This window comes from Vollenhovia emeryi, unplaced genomic scaffold (assembly GCF_000949405.1).
Source record: "Vollenhovia emeryi isolate VEMERY1.0 unplaced genomic scaffold, V.emery_V1.0 DF939161.1, whole genome shotgun sequence".
Classification (NCBI taxonomy): Eukaryota; Metazoa; Arthropoda; class Insecta; order Hymenoptera; family Formicidae; genus Vollenhovia; species Vollenhovia emeryi.
Window position 1 is genome coordinate 1,440,583 of NW_011967205.1, and position 15,432 is coordinate 1,456,014.

General features: G+C 42.5%; 1 protein-coding gene across 2 annotated transcripts in view; it reads right to left on the reverse strand.

Annotated features, from left to right (window-relative positions):
- The window catches only part of LOC105564647 (cyclic AMP response element-binding protein A), a 39,640-nt gene extending 25,891 nt beyond the window's left edge, over positions 1 to 13,749 (reverse strand). Inside the window, exons 1-2 of one of the 2 annotated variants that reach the window (XM_012017179.1) lie at positions 13,281 to 13,749; positions 6,182 to 6,405 (exon numbers count right to left, since the gene is read on the reverse strand). In XM_012017179.1, the coding sequence (XP_011872569.1) occupies positions 6,182 to 6,247 (66 nt within the window). In that variant the 5' untranslated portion in view covers positions 6,248 to 6,405; positions 13,281 to 13,749. Of the gene's footprint in view, positions 1 to 6,181; positions 6,406 to 9,503; positions 9,698 to 13,280 lie in introns of those variants that run through there. The other variant, XM_012017180.1, reaches the window with a different exon arrangement.
- Positions 13,750 to 15,432: the final 1,683 nt, after the last annotated feature.

Genomic DNA, 15,432 nt, shown 5'->3' on the forward strand with positions numbered 1-15,432 from the left:
ATAAATTTTACGAGAAAATGCTCTCCGTGTGGAATTTTCGAAATAATGCTCTCGCGGTGTTCGTTTTACATGCACGTTTGATAATACACTTTTTTCGTAAGACAAATTTAATTTTCATTACGAATCTGTATTGATTAAAAATTGGTGTCAATTTTTCCTTTAATGGGGCCACGCGCTCGCAAGTGGCCGCGAGGTATTCAATTCGATATAAGGCTCGAATGTGTAACGCGAGGACTACTATCAACACTTGCGTCAATGGCACCTGCGCAAGCACGACGAGCGAGTGAAGAAAATTGCTTTATAAAGCCGCCCACGATAAAAATGCGAAACATACGAGCCTAGATACAATTACGGCCGCCTTAGCGAGATTATCTTGCCCGCTCCACATTTTCATCGTTATAGATGCCACTTGAATTTAAAGTCCATTAAATCAGCTTTTACCTGTTTAAGCGGTTGACGTTGGTGTCGAAACATCGGAAATTTCGTAGCGGAATAAATACGAAAAATGCACGAATAAATAAAACAAACTCGACTAGAGGTAAAATAATAAATTCATATTTCGCGAAAACTAAAATAAAACTCGAAAGTGCACGAGCCTTCCTTCAAGATAATACAATGGCGTACATTGTCAAGGTGACGTTTATCGAGACAAGTGTTTTTAACGTAATAAGGCAGATAGCGAATTAATTACAGCTGTATTTCATAAGCGAAAAAAAGAAACAAGGTGGAAAAATATTGAGTTTTACTTTTCCGAGAAAAGTTCCGCGGCGACGATCGATTTCCGTTCTGTTTTCCGGTTGCACGAAGCTTGAGAATCTGTCTCGATTGTTACCGATGCATCGCGAGCACTCGCTGCGTTTGCATTTCTATATCTCGTCGTATCGTCGACAACACGATCGTGACACTCACCGCGCCGTTGGCAAATCGCGCGGTGCCGCCGTTTTTATTAGCGAGAGGAAAGTCGCGTGGCTGAGCGAGACATCAGTATTTTTGCCGGGAGCGACAATCGCAATTAGGACGAGGTTCATTACGGCTTTTCGATGACGATCAATTAGTTGCACCTCTTGAGGCAATGTGTCACACACTTCCACCGATAAAGAAATTACGAAAGCTACTTCTAATTTTTCTCGAAAACTGTTTTACAGAATGATTTGAAACTTTTACAGTCGATATCTTGTTAATAGAGAAACAAAGTGGTTTTCGCGTATTTTCTGACTTTGAAAAAAAAAGTTACAGTTTTATTCATCGCGCAAAGTATGTCTTTTTTTTTTCAAAATCAAGAAAAACGCGGAGAACCACTTTGTTCCTTTGTTAATCAGACGTTGACTGTGAAAATTTCAAATCGTTCTGTAAAGCCGCTTTCGAGAAAAGTTGGAAGCGGTTTTCGCGACTTCTTTATTGGCGGAGCGGACGGAATTCCTGGCGGCCGATCATGGTTTCTGATCTAGGTTCCAGCTGCATTTAGCACGCGGGGATTCCCATTAATTTTCCTTCGCCCGTTGGCTTAAACGATTTTATTGGCTAGACATATTTGCGTGCGCGACGAGCTGTCCGCCGCTTGACGTAAATCCTGCCAAAGGGGATTGACCCCCAAATATGATGAGACAGCACTGACATGCATGCGCCGAATCGCCTTTCAATTTCTATTACGATGCTTCCAGAGCCCGCGACCAGACCACCGTATCGATGCATATTAATAACTTGTTATTACGAGGAAATAATCGAGTACACGTTGAAAATTTGAACGAAATCAAGTCGAACGGCCGCGATATGAATATATAACAGTCTTTCGAGGTGCACGTCAGATTTCATATTGTTTCCCGGATGCAGATGCATAGAAAAAGGGAGGAGAAGTATCTGGGTGCGCGCACGAACTTATAACGTTGAGCGATTATACGCTCTTGATTGAACTGAGAAATAACAGCGTATGCACACGCACGCACGCACACACACACACACACATATGCTTACGTTAATATTTAAAAATCATGTTACGACTGCGTGGACTTTTATTTTCAAACAACTCGCAAGTTACATAAGCCGTATTTCGCAGATAATGAGAGTGTAACGAAGCGTCATCGTTACACTCAATGGAGTAAATAACAAACACACGTTCAACGATAAATGTCCCGATTCGAGATGGTCTCCGGGCCGGTCCGCGAATCGTGTGGAGGGCACGTTCGCGACGAATATGTGTGACGAGCCTGCACCGGGATCGATAATATTGTATAATAATTAGTGTACGGAGAATTGTGGCGAGACCGTGCTGTCTGTTGTCGGCGAGAATAAACATAGAGCCGCAGAACTATTTTGAAGTCGAACGCATTATCCACCAATTATAAATTTGCATACATAAGAAATTCAGTAAACATTTCCACTGAATCTTATCAACACCTTCCTGTAATTTGTTTTTCCGCGTCTCTTGAACTGAAAATACTGTAATCTCGTAAGTATTCGAGTACCGGGAAAAACTGACGCTGGAGATAATTTCTCCAAGACATTAATAGTCCGGGAATTCCCCCGAGCCGTGCGATTCTGCCGAGGACGCGAGAGGTTCGTCAAATTTACATTGAGAAGAGAAACGTTGCTTCAAACGAAAAAAAACATTCCTATATACCAGTCGGTGTATTAGCGGCTGAATATACGATAATCGAGTGGCTTCTCGCAAAAGACGCGTGTCTACGAGCGCTCGCTAGAAACGATCGGCTATTTGCACAGGTGCGCAAACCAACTATAATATGCCTTTCTGCCTAAATACAATGTCCTGTCCCGCGATAATACGAGCCGCAAATGCCGCGATCCGCGCTCGAGTGGCGCTAATCTAATCCTCCTCGTGTTTGCGAGTAGCAATCGAGCTGTGATGCACTCGAAACGTTCGCGTGCATTCAGGAAAAGGAAGGAAATAATAACATAGTGAAAAAAATTTACTTTAAATTAACTGGCAACGGAGTAGGCGTTGCAGATCGAAAATTCCAACCCGTCGCGTCTGGTTTTTCAGATAGTCGAGAAAAGAAGCGGAAAATCTGTAAAAGAAACGTTTGAAGAAAGGGCAAAAGTGTAACGAGGCACGTTCGCAAAACAGATTTAATGATAATTAATAATTATATGTCTGGAGGAAATCTTATAAGTCGCCAGAAGTAATGAAAAACTTCACGTCTGGCAAATTTTTATGTTTAAACTTACAATCGACCATGGTTTTTGGTCCTTTTCAAGTGATAGTTGCGTCAGTAAATCCGTATGGCAAATCAAAAGAGCTGATCTTAATTTCACGAACGACGGAACACGACCAATCAGTCGTGAAATTAAGATCAGCTCTTTTGATTTACCATACGGATTTACTGGCGCAACTATCACTTGAAAAGGACCAAAAACCATGGTCGAAACGTTATGAGTTTGAATATTAAAATTTGCCAGACATGGTCAAGTAATCTTCTGAAGACTTCATTATATTCGGGCAAGTTAAATAAAATGCTTCGGCAAGGTTAGCAGCCTACCGAAGATGAAGTAAAACCAAATGCTCAAAGTACCAGGACGAATTGGATAAAACAGGCTTTAAGTCTAATACACGAGGAAGAAGAAATAAAATGTAGTTAACCGAAATAAAATTTGACCGACTATTATAACCTAATACACTGCAAAACAAACTGATATAAGATAACAAGCAATTGACGTGAGTCATAAATGGCCTTTTAGACCTCGTAAATGGACAATTATTACTTTTGGAAGATAAGTTAGATAGATTATATTGAGTTGGGCGCGGAGTGGCCGCTGCTATCAGAAAGTTTCACAATGGTCTGAAGTCTCAAGTTTCTGTATTTCTTCTGGAATTCTAAGCTAGTGTCAGGTTTTACTGATACAACAAGCTTCCATCTTATCGCGATCGGCTCAGTAAATCTCGCTTCAAACGCCCCTTCTTCAAGTATTTCTTCCAATACGACTTTGGATTCAGCGACCCAAAGTCTGTAGAGGCCTGTGTCCACGATGCTGGAACTTGGTCCAAGTTCTAGTTCGAAAAATGCGAAGCCAATCAATTTGCAGCTTTTATGGAATAGTTGCAAGTTGATTGGCTACACATTCCTCGAAACTAGAACTTGGACCAAGTTCTAGCATCGCGGACGCAGGTTTCAAGAGCCACCCACTCTTGCTCCAGTTAATTTTCAGACAATTTCTCTCGTGGCCCTGCGTAATCGTTTCCGACATTGTTACGTAAGTCCTCGACGGGAAAATTACGATGATCGAGTCGATGCGAGATTAAGAACCTCCGAGACGACGATATCTACTACGCGCGATCGACCATTGAATTTATTTCCAACAGGATCGGATATATCGGTGTGCATCGGCGACCTTCTGGAAAACCGATAAAAATACCGGTTAGCTGCGTCGTCGCTTCGGGGACCTGCGAAATTACTCGGCGAGCATGTGAAGCTACGGGCGGCCGATAAGAGGAACAATAACTAATAATAAATAAACGTCTGACGCGGCGTGGCGCGGAGCGGAGCGTAGAAACGGCAACGACTGCATGCGAATTGGCATTTATTTGCGGCGGGAAACTTTGCCGAGGCGCAATAACGCGATGCGTTAATGATTGGGATTAATTTGCCGGCGATTCGATGCCTCCGCGCGCCGCGGAAAGGAAATTCCGTGACGTGAAAGGGCCGAGAAGAGAGCCACGACCGTGTCCCATTTTGCGCGCCGATCGAAGGCAGGAGCGCACGTTGCGAAAATGAAAGGAGCATGTGCGGGGATCATTGTCGCCGTTGCGAATGTAACGAGCGATGAAAAATAGTTTCCGTCGCGCGCGCTCGCGGGATAGCAGATAGATAGAGAGTCGCGAAGAATAGGCGCGATGATAGTCCGACTGGTGGAAGAATTATCGGCGCCGTGACGCTCGTCCGACGAGTCGCTATCATGTAAATTTGTCGGTTCCCTCATTTCCTTAAGCTTAATTAGCGCAAGTTGCAACCGTGTCACCATAAGCGCGATGACAAACGACAATATGCGTGGCCGCATGTGTGAATATGCGGCCATTATTATTCATAATTCAAAGGCTGTCGTGTACTTTCTTTCAACTGGTGGTATTAGGTAAGTTAAAAAAAGACGAAGAAATAATGACTGATTGAAAAATATGCGTGTTTAAAAAAGATCCGACTTCAGACAGTAATTTACTTTGAAAAAAATATTATTTTGAATTCTCAGGCAGTCAAGCGCGATCAACGTCAATGTTATAAAAAAAAGGTAAAAAAGACGCCACGTGTAAGCGCCATCCAGTCAAGACTTACATAATTTAATTATTTGGATATACTCTGTTAGAAAGAAAACATTTTTATTTTCTCTACAAAAGTAATATCAACAAATTGCGTCAATTAAAATGGATATTTATACAAACTACATTTTATTATTTATGATATTAAAATGTTATATCCAAACAATCGAGCATAAGATTTTACCGGAAGAATTCTAAGGCGGTCAAGCGCGATCAACGTCAATTCTCTCAATTACAGGATTAAGAATAAAACATTGCAAATGTATAACATATTATGGTAGTCAAATGCAATCAACGTCAATACATTTTCACTGAATTCTACCAAGTAGTGGGTCGAGAATCGAAAGTATTGTAGTCGTAGTCACGGAGAAAAACGTGCAAGAAGCAGAAATGTATTTTCCAATGACATTCGGTCGATAAATTTGATAAGCGCGTGCAAGCGTTTCTCGAAGTTCGCATTAAAAGGAAGCTTCCGAGAACAACATTGTAAAATGGAATTGTAAAATAAATATCTCTTGTAAACCGCGATCGTATATTTGTATCCGCGACGTAATAGATAAGTCTAGGCAAATAACGTTACTCGCTATTAAAAAAAAAAATACTTGGACACGCCGATAATGTCATGACGGCATTGCGGGCCGTCGACTGTCTCTTCGGATTTAACACAAATACTCGAATAGCACGAAGGGTCGCGCCCCTCGGGAGGACGTAGGCGTCCCTACGATAGGAGCACTAGAAAAACGTCTAACGTACATGCCATGTGGGCACCGTGAAAATTCGTGACGATAACGATGAGAAGGGTTTGAAACGATCTCTGCATAAAATTTATCAGAGACCATATTTTAGTTTTCTCAGGAAAACTCTCCATTTCCATCTTCCTTTGTGAGAATCAGCATTTGTAAAGGTTTGCGCACTCACCGAATCAGGAAGATAGGGTAGCTCCCATAGCTCCCCGAGGTCGGCCGTTCCCACGTAGAACGTCATGATGTTTCCTTTTCTTTAGTTTTCCGGATAATGCGAGCGTCGTCGGTCAGAGGAACATGGCACTCGCCCATGAAGGACGAAGAAAATTAAAACGCCGACATGCCGTCGCCACGAGAGAATCCCAGCGTTCTTTGATAACCTCACAGGGCCGTCGGTACCTGAAAGCAAAGACCGTCTCGTAATCTCGTGGTCTAATATTATTGCGAATATTGTTAATTGTCCCGCTTATTAGATCGGCGAGGGACCCGCGAATATACAGCGCGTCGTTTAATTACCATAATTGCGTTAAGGAGATCTCGAGGGCGGTGAATCTCCCTCCGGGTTAAGATTAAAATCCTCCCTCAAAATTAGAACAGACACTCGCTATTTACGGAAATCGCGCTCGTCTCGCATTCGCCCACTTCGCGGACAACTTGTCGTTCAGGCAGGATAACGGTGGAGAATTTGTTCATTTACTAGAGGGATCTTCGGGGGGTGTGGCCACTCTGCATCCACACAATGGGTCTATCAAACCATTGAGTGAGATACCACGCATCGCCCTGTAGTCACGCTGCTAGCATATTGTTCCTACTTTATTCAGCACAATAAAGTAAATAAGCGAGAACAGTTTCGAGTGCGGGCTTATTGTTAGTTAGCTCAGGAGGGAGAACATTCGCCCAGCAAGTGGAAAGTCCTAGGTTCGAGTCCCGGGATCTGTTGTAGCTGAACTGGCTGCATTAGTTCAGAGTCTATTCTTCTCCCTCTAATGTAGTGCCAGTTCAGCCATAGATGTAATATACAGATTGCACATTTGGCTAAAGCAACAGAGGTCTTATAGCTGAATTCATAGACATAGTAAGAATAAACTGTGTGTTCCCTACCTCTCCTGTGTTGAAAACATGTACAAACTTTAAAACGAGATAGTTGACAGTTGAGTGTTCGCCTCATCTTTGTCTAATAAATAGTGGGGGTAAGAGAAGAGCAAGGGGAATAATAGAGAGCGACCACTCAAAGTATGTTGTCTCCTTCTAAAGTTTGTACATTGATTTTGTGAATTGAATTTAAAAACTTGAGTTTCATTTGAAGTAAATTTTTCAGAAATGTCCAAAAATTCCTAGCAATATCTAAGCAATGCCGTAAATCTGTATCTCACAATGCCCTCAGCGCGGTTTACCCCTCGTATTCATTCACTAAGGAATTAAGAAGTTACCCCCTTACAGAAGTTTCCACAACAATACCAAAGTTGACTTTCGTTCAAAGTACTGGCCAATGGATACTTTTCGACTTTCGTCCAGCACAAGAATCTAGCTTTTCGATGAAATCGGAAAAAGAAGTAACATCTACTTTTTGCTTTTTTTTAATATTGTATCTGGCATACAATGTGTGTGCCGCCAAAATGCCCCATCGATGTATAATCGTTCAGCCATTTATTTTCAGCCAGATAGAAATTCTTTATTAATTATCTTTGCCATCTCGTTAAGTTGCGCCATGTAATTTCACTGACAATGAGACTAATTTACAGTGGGAGAATAATAGATTGAGAGTTATATTTGTGATTCGGTTAAAATTAGATCGAGAGAACTGAGAGATAAGAGAGAGGATATCGCGCTTTCGCAGCATATAAATAAAACTGAGAGAGAACAGAAGGAGAGCGAAAGAGGGAAGGAGAGACGCGCCCACCGTTATCGAGCAAAGTATGTCTCATTCGATAACGGACAGGCCGGAAAGGTTTATGTAAGTGTCATTAAAAGATCCAACCGGACGTCGGATGCTGATCCGGTAAAGAGGATATCGATAGGACGATAGAACGGATACAACTTACAGATTATAACGACACACGTATGTGCACATCCGCGACCTCCGCGCCGCATACGGTATCGCGCGTGGCTATTATCTGCCGCGGCCGGTTTTGCGTTTAATGCCTTTTGTCCTATATTATGGGATGATGCATAGCTGCATTACAGGCCGCAGTGCGTTCTAACGAGTTCAATGGACCTGTCTTTATGGGCTAAGTATACCAGTCACGAGAAAGGGAGAGACAGACAGACAGACAGACAGAGAGAAAGAGAGAGAGAGAGAGAGGGGGGGGGGGAGAGCCGCTCCGACTGTTGCATGGTGATGCGAGCAACATGAAAAAAATTGCGAAGAAAAGCTTATAACGGTATGCGTGTATTAATTCATTATTTGAAAAACCGAAACGAATAAGATGGATTTAGAAACTAAATTAAACCTACAGCCATTGACAAAATTATTAGGCACCCTCCTAATCATTGTACTGTACTGAATCTAATCCCGAGTTGAAATTTTGGTACTATTTTGACACTTTTGAGGATAATTTACATCTACTTAGCTGATCTATACACCTACATAGACCAACAATAACCTACTTTGATGACATTATATGTATTTTTTACTCCTTCCTTGAATTTTTAACTTGAAAAATTTACTTTAGCTCCTACTTAAAAGGGCCTACTTTAATGCTAAATTGGCAAAAGTAGAAGTTTTCGACACTATCAGTTTTAAAGTAGGAGTAAATTTTGTACTTGCAGTTCAACCTCTTTTACTGTCTTAGGTTCTACTATTTATATAATAGAATTGAAGGTTCAACATAGAGTCAAAATTTCGACTCGGAATATCTGGAAAATTTCTATTTTTTGAAAATTGTTTTGTTGCTAGCCAACGGCGCACGATACTGTTTTTCTTACTGGATTGCTTACAAGAGCCAATCAGGGGTCAGCCTTAAGTCATCTGATCTAAAACTCTGCATCCTTATTGGTCCACGTAAGTAACCCAGCAGGAAAAATAGTATCGCGTGCCGCTGGCTTTAGTGTTACTTTTATACACATATATGTGTGCAATTTGGTGGAGCACTTTTTATACACTTCTTTTCGTTTAAAAGCGCAACGTATGACTTGAGACACGTTATTTTACACATTTCTTGCTATTTAAAAAGATCATTTTTAAACGGCATGAAATATGTAAATGGCGTTTATCAAGTCACGTGACGCGTTTTTAAACAGAAGAAAGCGCGCAAAAAGTGTCTCACCAAATTACACATACAATTTCTGGATCTTTTATATTTACATGGAACAAAAATAAACCCTGAGATAAGGAATATCAATCGGGAGTTTATCTTGAAGAGCGACGGGGTATCTCGCAGTATGAAGTTCAATCAAAGCACTTCCCACATATATGACACGCACATGCGTTCAGAAATCACAGCGGAGGTGCCCGAGTATTCTAATCGGCCTTGCTGGCCGTCAGAAGAAGAAATTACCTTCTCGTTATGTAGCAGCTGTGTGCGGCGTACATTCCTTCCTTTAAAATCTGGCCTCTCTTTTACGACGGTGACTGGATTCTTTTTACGCGCGAGATAATGAGTCCCGATAAAAAAAAAGATCCGTGCACAAACGAGGAATTAAGTGGTTTTTGCGCGGATGAGACTCTTGATGCTGAGTTACGCGGCGTCCGCGATGTCGTGGCTGCGCGGATTAAACATCTCGATGTACCCGTTCGCCGAACGTGCCGCGGTGTGTAATCGCGGGGATAATCGCGAAAGGACATCGGCAACAATCGGCAATTACGCGCGCTACGTAAACGCATTATTTCCGATGCGAAACAGGCTACAACGTTAATTATATTAAACGATGTAAATACAGTTATCCTACTCTTTCATCGAGCGTGCGCGCGTCCAAAGGTGGACGGTAAAATTCTGACTATTTTTGTTCTCTTGAATTTCACATCGACGAAATCAGTTCCTCTGCGCAAGGCATTCGAGTTAGGATCAAGATAATATTAGTTGAAGGATCACAAGTTGATTTTCATTCTCATACACAGAAAAAAAGTGTCAGGCCAACTATTATATACTCAAATTAACGCGTTTAAAATTGCTTCAAGTGATTTTTTCTTTCTTTAATGCAATATAATATCTCATTTCAACTCTTTTTTTCTGTGTACAAAATTACAAAAGCCAGTTTTTTGACACGTAACGTTCGGCTGTTCGGGTAAAAACTACACAATTATTATTGATTTATTTGAATCAAACTTTATATCCGCGACAATGTAAAGTTTGATTTAATTAAACGTAACAGTTCGTTACTTAACATTTGTCACCTCGCGTATCGTGCGCTTCATCGCGATATCGAAAACGCTCTTGAAAATTATTTCCGAACGTATCTATTCCACAAATAAACCGCCGTTGGTGGTTCGCTGATAAACGATTCCAGATATCGTATAAACGTTGTTTTTTGTCAGTTTTATTCTTTCGACCGTGCGAAATTTTTATGCGCGCGCGTTTCAGCATACGAGACACATTTACTCCTTTTTCCCCGTTACTTTTTTTACAAACGACACTGCTGGCTCGCGCAAATGTCACTTCCAATGAATCGTCCGACCTTTCGACGCGGGCGATTCCGCGTAATCGCAGTCGTCGATGCTAATCGAAACTGGTATTTCCGGAAAGAAACGGAGAGATACAAGCGCGAAGAAATACGCGAGATCCGCGTCTCTATCAACCGCGATTCGCGCAATTGCAATGAGGACGTGAAGGCGCTCTTATCGCGGGCACTGTGCGTCAAACTTATAAATAGAGGAAAGTCCTCTATTATGAGATAGCAGGTTTTCAAATTCAATCACAAATTAAACTATTCATTGCGATGAATATTTCTACATGCCTCGGTGGTCGAATTGGTTGAGACGCCCGCCTAGTGAGATGGACGTCCAGGTTCGGACCCTGGCTGAGATAATATTTTTCGTAATAAATTTAAAATATCAAATATTTAGACACTAACACCCTGTCGCGGCTCTTAGTCTTTTATTCCTTTGTGTTTATCACATTTGAGCCATACGAATTTTATCAATTTGTCAATCCCAAATCTTTCTTCGCACGAGCTAACAATCAATCTTCCACAAAACAGATTTCACTTCAAGAGCACACGGAAAGAAAAATGTTGTTTAGCTAAAAACTGCATGTGGCAGCTAAATTTCAGTTGCAAATACGGACAACTAATATTTAATTGTGACAGCTAAACATTTTGTTATTGTGCCTATTGTATTAGGTGCAACAGCAAACCGTTTGCTGCGGTTTACAAATTTATAGTATTTTACACCTCCCTTGAATCTTTAATTAAAAAAATTTACTTTAGCTCCTACTTGAAAGGACCTCCTTTAATGCTAATTGGCAAAAGTAGACATTTCCGACGCTATCGGTTTTAAAGTAGGAGTAAATTTTGTACTTGCAGTTCGACCTCTTTTACTGTCTTAGGTCCTCCCATATAATAGAATTAAAGAATTTGAGTAGCTTCTTGTCGCCAGTGGTGATCAACCAAGGGGAATTTTTAAAAAAATCGACCAAACTGTCAAAATTGATGCTTTTTGTAGTCACGACCTATCCGACCCCTTTATCGGGTCTTTTTCAAGTACAATCTAAAGTTGACTAAACATTTTAATTTATACCGAAACAGAATGGGTTCATGCATCCATCAGAACCCACACGGGAAGATATGGAAAAGAGGAAGAAGAAGAAGAAAAAGAAGAAGAAGAAGAAAAGCCTTCGTCCAGGCCCTTTTGCCACTATTTTAAATAAAGTAGGAATAATATGCTAGCAGACACCATGCATTTATCAGAATCTATTCTGGTTCGGCATAAATTAAAATGTTCAGTCAACTTTAGATTGTACTTGAAAAAGACCCGATAAAGGGGTCGATACGTCGTGACTAAAAGAAACATCAATTTTGCCAGTTTGGTCGATTTTCAAAAAAATTTCCCTTGATAGAATTAATGGTTCAACGTAGGGCCAGAATTTTGACTCGGGGCGCGACTCGAATGTTTTCACCGAGGAGGAAACCACTGACCAAAATCTTGTACACTAATGCCCACTAATGTGGGCATTACTTTATCTTATTACCTTATTTTATCTTATTTGTCTTGCTTTATCTTATTTTATCTTTAAAATGTCCCAGCAGGACCTAATGCCCAAACTTATGCCCCAAAAATGCCCAAAAATTTCCTAGTGATGTCCAGTAATGTCCAGTAATGCCGCATATCTACTCTGGGAAAAAAAAGTCAGTTACAACCCATTTTGGGGCCCACAATTAGTAATCGAATTATTTAGATTGTCCGTAACTCTAATCTTTTACGAATTTTATCCCGCGTAACTAAAAATCACAATTAGCTGTTCTATCTATATCCAAGATATTAAAGTAATACTAATCAGTTCTCTCAATTAGTTCTGTCGATATTCAGTAACGCAAAGATAATTTTCACTTAAGTGGCAATAACCGAAATGTTAAGTTGCTTAACTACATAAAAAAACGGTCAAAATTTTTCCCAGAGTAGAGTTACGAACAATTCAAATAATTCGATTACTAATGGTGGGCCCCAAAATGGGTTATAACTGTCTTTTTTTTTCCCAGAGTATACACTACAATGCCCTGAGCGGTTTTCCCCGCGGCTTTCACCGTCGCGACAAGTTGATCCCAGCAATCGTTGATTGGAGCTGACCACTGTTATTCCGCGCGGTTTTCTCACCAAAGACGGATCTTTCTCTCGGCGCCGCCGGAGGAAGAGAGAGGGCCCTCCCGAGAGGTCCATCAATCGACGGGAGGAGCCTCGCATTCCGCGCGCGCCGCATCATCCCGCTCCGATCTCGCGGCCGGGAATCTCTCCTGGGAGCTCATCGCGCCCGGCGTTCTCCAATATCCTGACGCGCGGCGATAGATCCGCTCGCTCCGTAATCGGAGCGCAGCAGATGGAACGGAGCGCGCCGGCTCGGCTCGGCGCGGCGCGGGCACGTGCACCGGCACGCATCCGACGAGTAGCGGTACCAGCGCGCGGGCGTCGCGAGATATTGCAAAGAGGATGAAGAAGAAGAAGAAGAAGAAGAAGCAGAAGAAGAGGGAGAAGAAGAAGAAGGAGGAGGAAAGCTTTCGTCCAGCCCCACGTTTGACGCTTTTGCCACTATTTTAAATAAATAAAGTAAGAATCCATAATATGCTAGCAGACTCCAGCGCGGCGCCTGGTATCTGTCACTCGACGGGGAAGAGATATTACTCACCGAACGAGAGGAAGAGCGAGGGGAAGTCTCTCGTTGACCTCCGGGCGGGCAATCACAGAGGAGAATTCTCTAAGTATGTTACGTTAAGGCACAACACTCTGTATACCGCGGGCGAGCGAGCGGGCAGCCCCCGGGCTCTCGACGACCACTGCGCCAATGAACGGGCGAAGAGAGCGAGACGGCGAAGATCGATAGCCAACACCCGCGGCACCCACGAGTCGTGGCGCGGAGCCGGAACGCGAGGAACCGGCTGTTTCGTGAGACGCGCACGCACGCGGCCACGCAACCGCGTACTGGCACACGCGGCAGTCGGACTGACGAACGGAGCGGCGCGGAAGGTGGCCTGGCTTGACCAGTTGAAGAACGGAAGTGCCGGGACCGGAAGGTGAAGCTCCGTCGAGAGCGGGTGCGCGCGGTACGACGTTCTCCGCGTGAATGCGGGACCGGGCCGGCGCGGCGACGCAAGGCACGTGCTGGCGCCGCAAGGCACTTCAATCGCCGCCGCTCCGCCAATAGCGGCGAACCACCTGTTACCAGCGTACTGAGCTATCGCTCCGACAGTGAACGGCGGCGATGCGCGCGCAGCCTTATCAGTTGTGACGCGCGTTACCGAGCGGACTTTTGAAAGCGCGTGGAACCGCCCCGGCTTTCGGTGAGAAACGGACGTACGTCTGCGAAGGGAAAAGGAGAAACCGGGTTTCAGCGGCGGGATGATAAGGCGGCGCGCGAGAAATTGCAAATGCCGAAAAGAGAATCGGCGAGCGTCGCTTCCGGCCGATACGCGCCTGTCGTTAATTTCGTTTTACTTCACCCGCGGAAAAGATTTCCGCGTCCATTACTATTGCGCGTCGATCTATCGCAAAATCGGCTCGGTATAGCGACAATCAGGGTTGGGAAGTAAATCGTTAGTTATAACGAAGTTACAGTTAGTTACTTTTTTCTGGTAACTTTAACTTGACTTCATTACTTTCTCTCCATCTGTAACTGTAACTTAACTCACAATCAGTTATATTTTATCGATAACTAGTAACTAATTTGATAGTTACGTTAATAGTTACTTTGCATATTTTTTAAACCTCCACAGATCGCATTAGGTCTTGCATTCGCACATAAACGCTTTTGTCGACACTTTACTATTCAAACGCAGACTTGATATTTTTATTTTCATTGCACAAGAAAGTAACTGCAAAGTAACGACTAGTTACTTTTTGAGTAACTGTCACTGTAACACGTTACTTTTCAGAGTTGGTAACTTGTAACTGTAACTAGTTACATTTTTAGCGAAAAAACTGTAACTGTAGCTATAGATACTTTTATATAGTAACTTTCCCAATCCTGGCGACAATCATATCTATTATCGAGAAAGGAATAGTTTTACCTTGAATAAACAATTTTTTAATCTTCACGGGGAGAATTTCCTCTTGAAATTTACTCTTGAAAAACTTTGAGTCTTTTGAAATTTTACCATACATTTTATTACTAATTAATTTCAGAAAACTTTCAAAGGTACGTTTAACTCCTTGTCCTTAAATATTTTTCGTTTTGTCATCAGCAGTCCTTTCTGAGACGGTTTCCAGCTTCCTTCGAGGTTCCTTCGAAGCGTTCGATTGTAAGAGAGAACGATTCGCTTGCGCTCCGCTTTGTAGAGAACGTGGTGATGCGGCGGCAGTTCTCTCTGGGCAACAATAGCGCGGTAGGATCTGACAGACTTAACGGTATGCGGGTGCGGAAAGCAATGCGGGCAATCGATGCACGCACCCGCAACTGAACGCGCAATTGAACGCCGAGCATGCACCTAATCCCCACGCATTTGTTTAACGACCGATTATTTATCCGATGAAAACGCTCAAATATTTCTTACAATTGGTCCCCGTTCGTTCATTTGTACTTCCTGGACTTTGTGCCTCTTCCCGTCTTGTCCACGTCCGACGCGCAGAACGTCACAATTGTATCCTTCTTTTAAGTCGCAATTGTATTTTTCTTTCGAGTCGGCTTTTCTTTGAAAATTTGGAGTGACACTTCTATTGTTCTCATATTCTACTAATTGTAAGTTTAATATTGAGTATCTCGAATCAAGAAATATCTTTAAATTCGGATGTTTATTAATCTTTTTACGACTAATAATTTTGAACAATACGTTCGCTAAGGAACA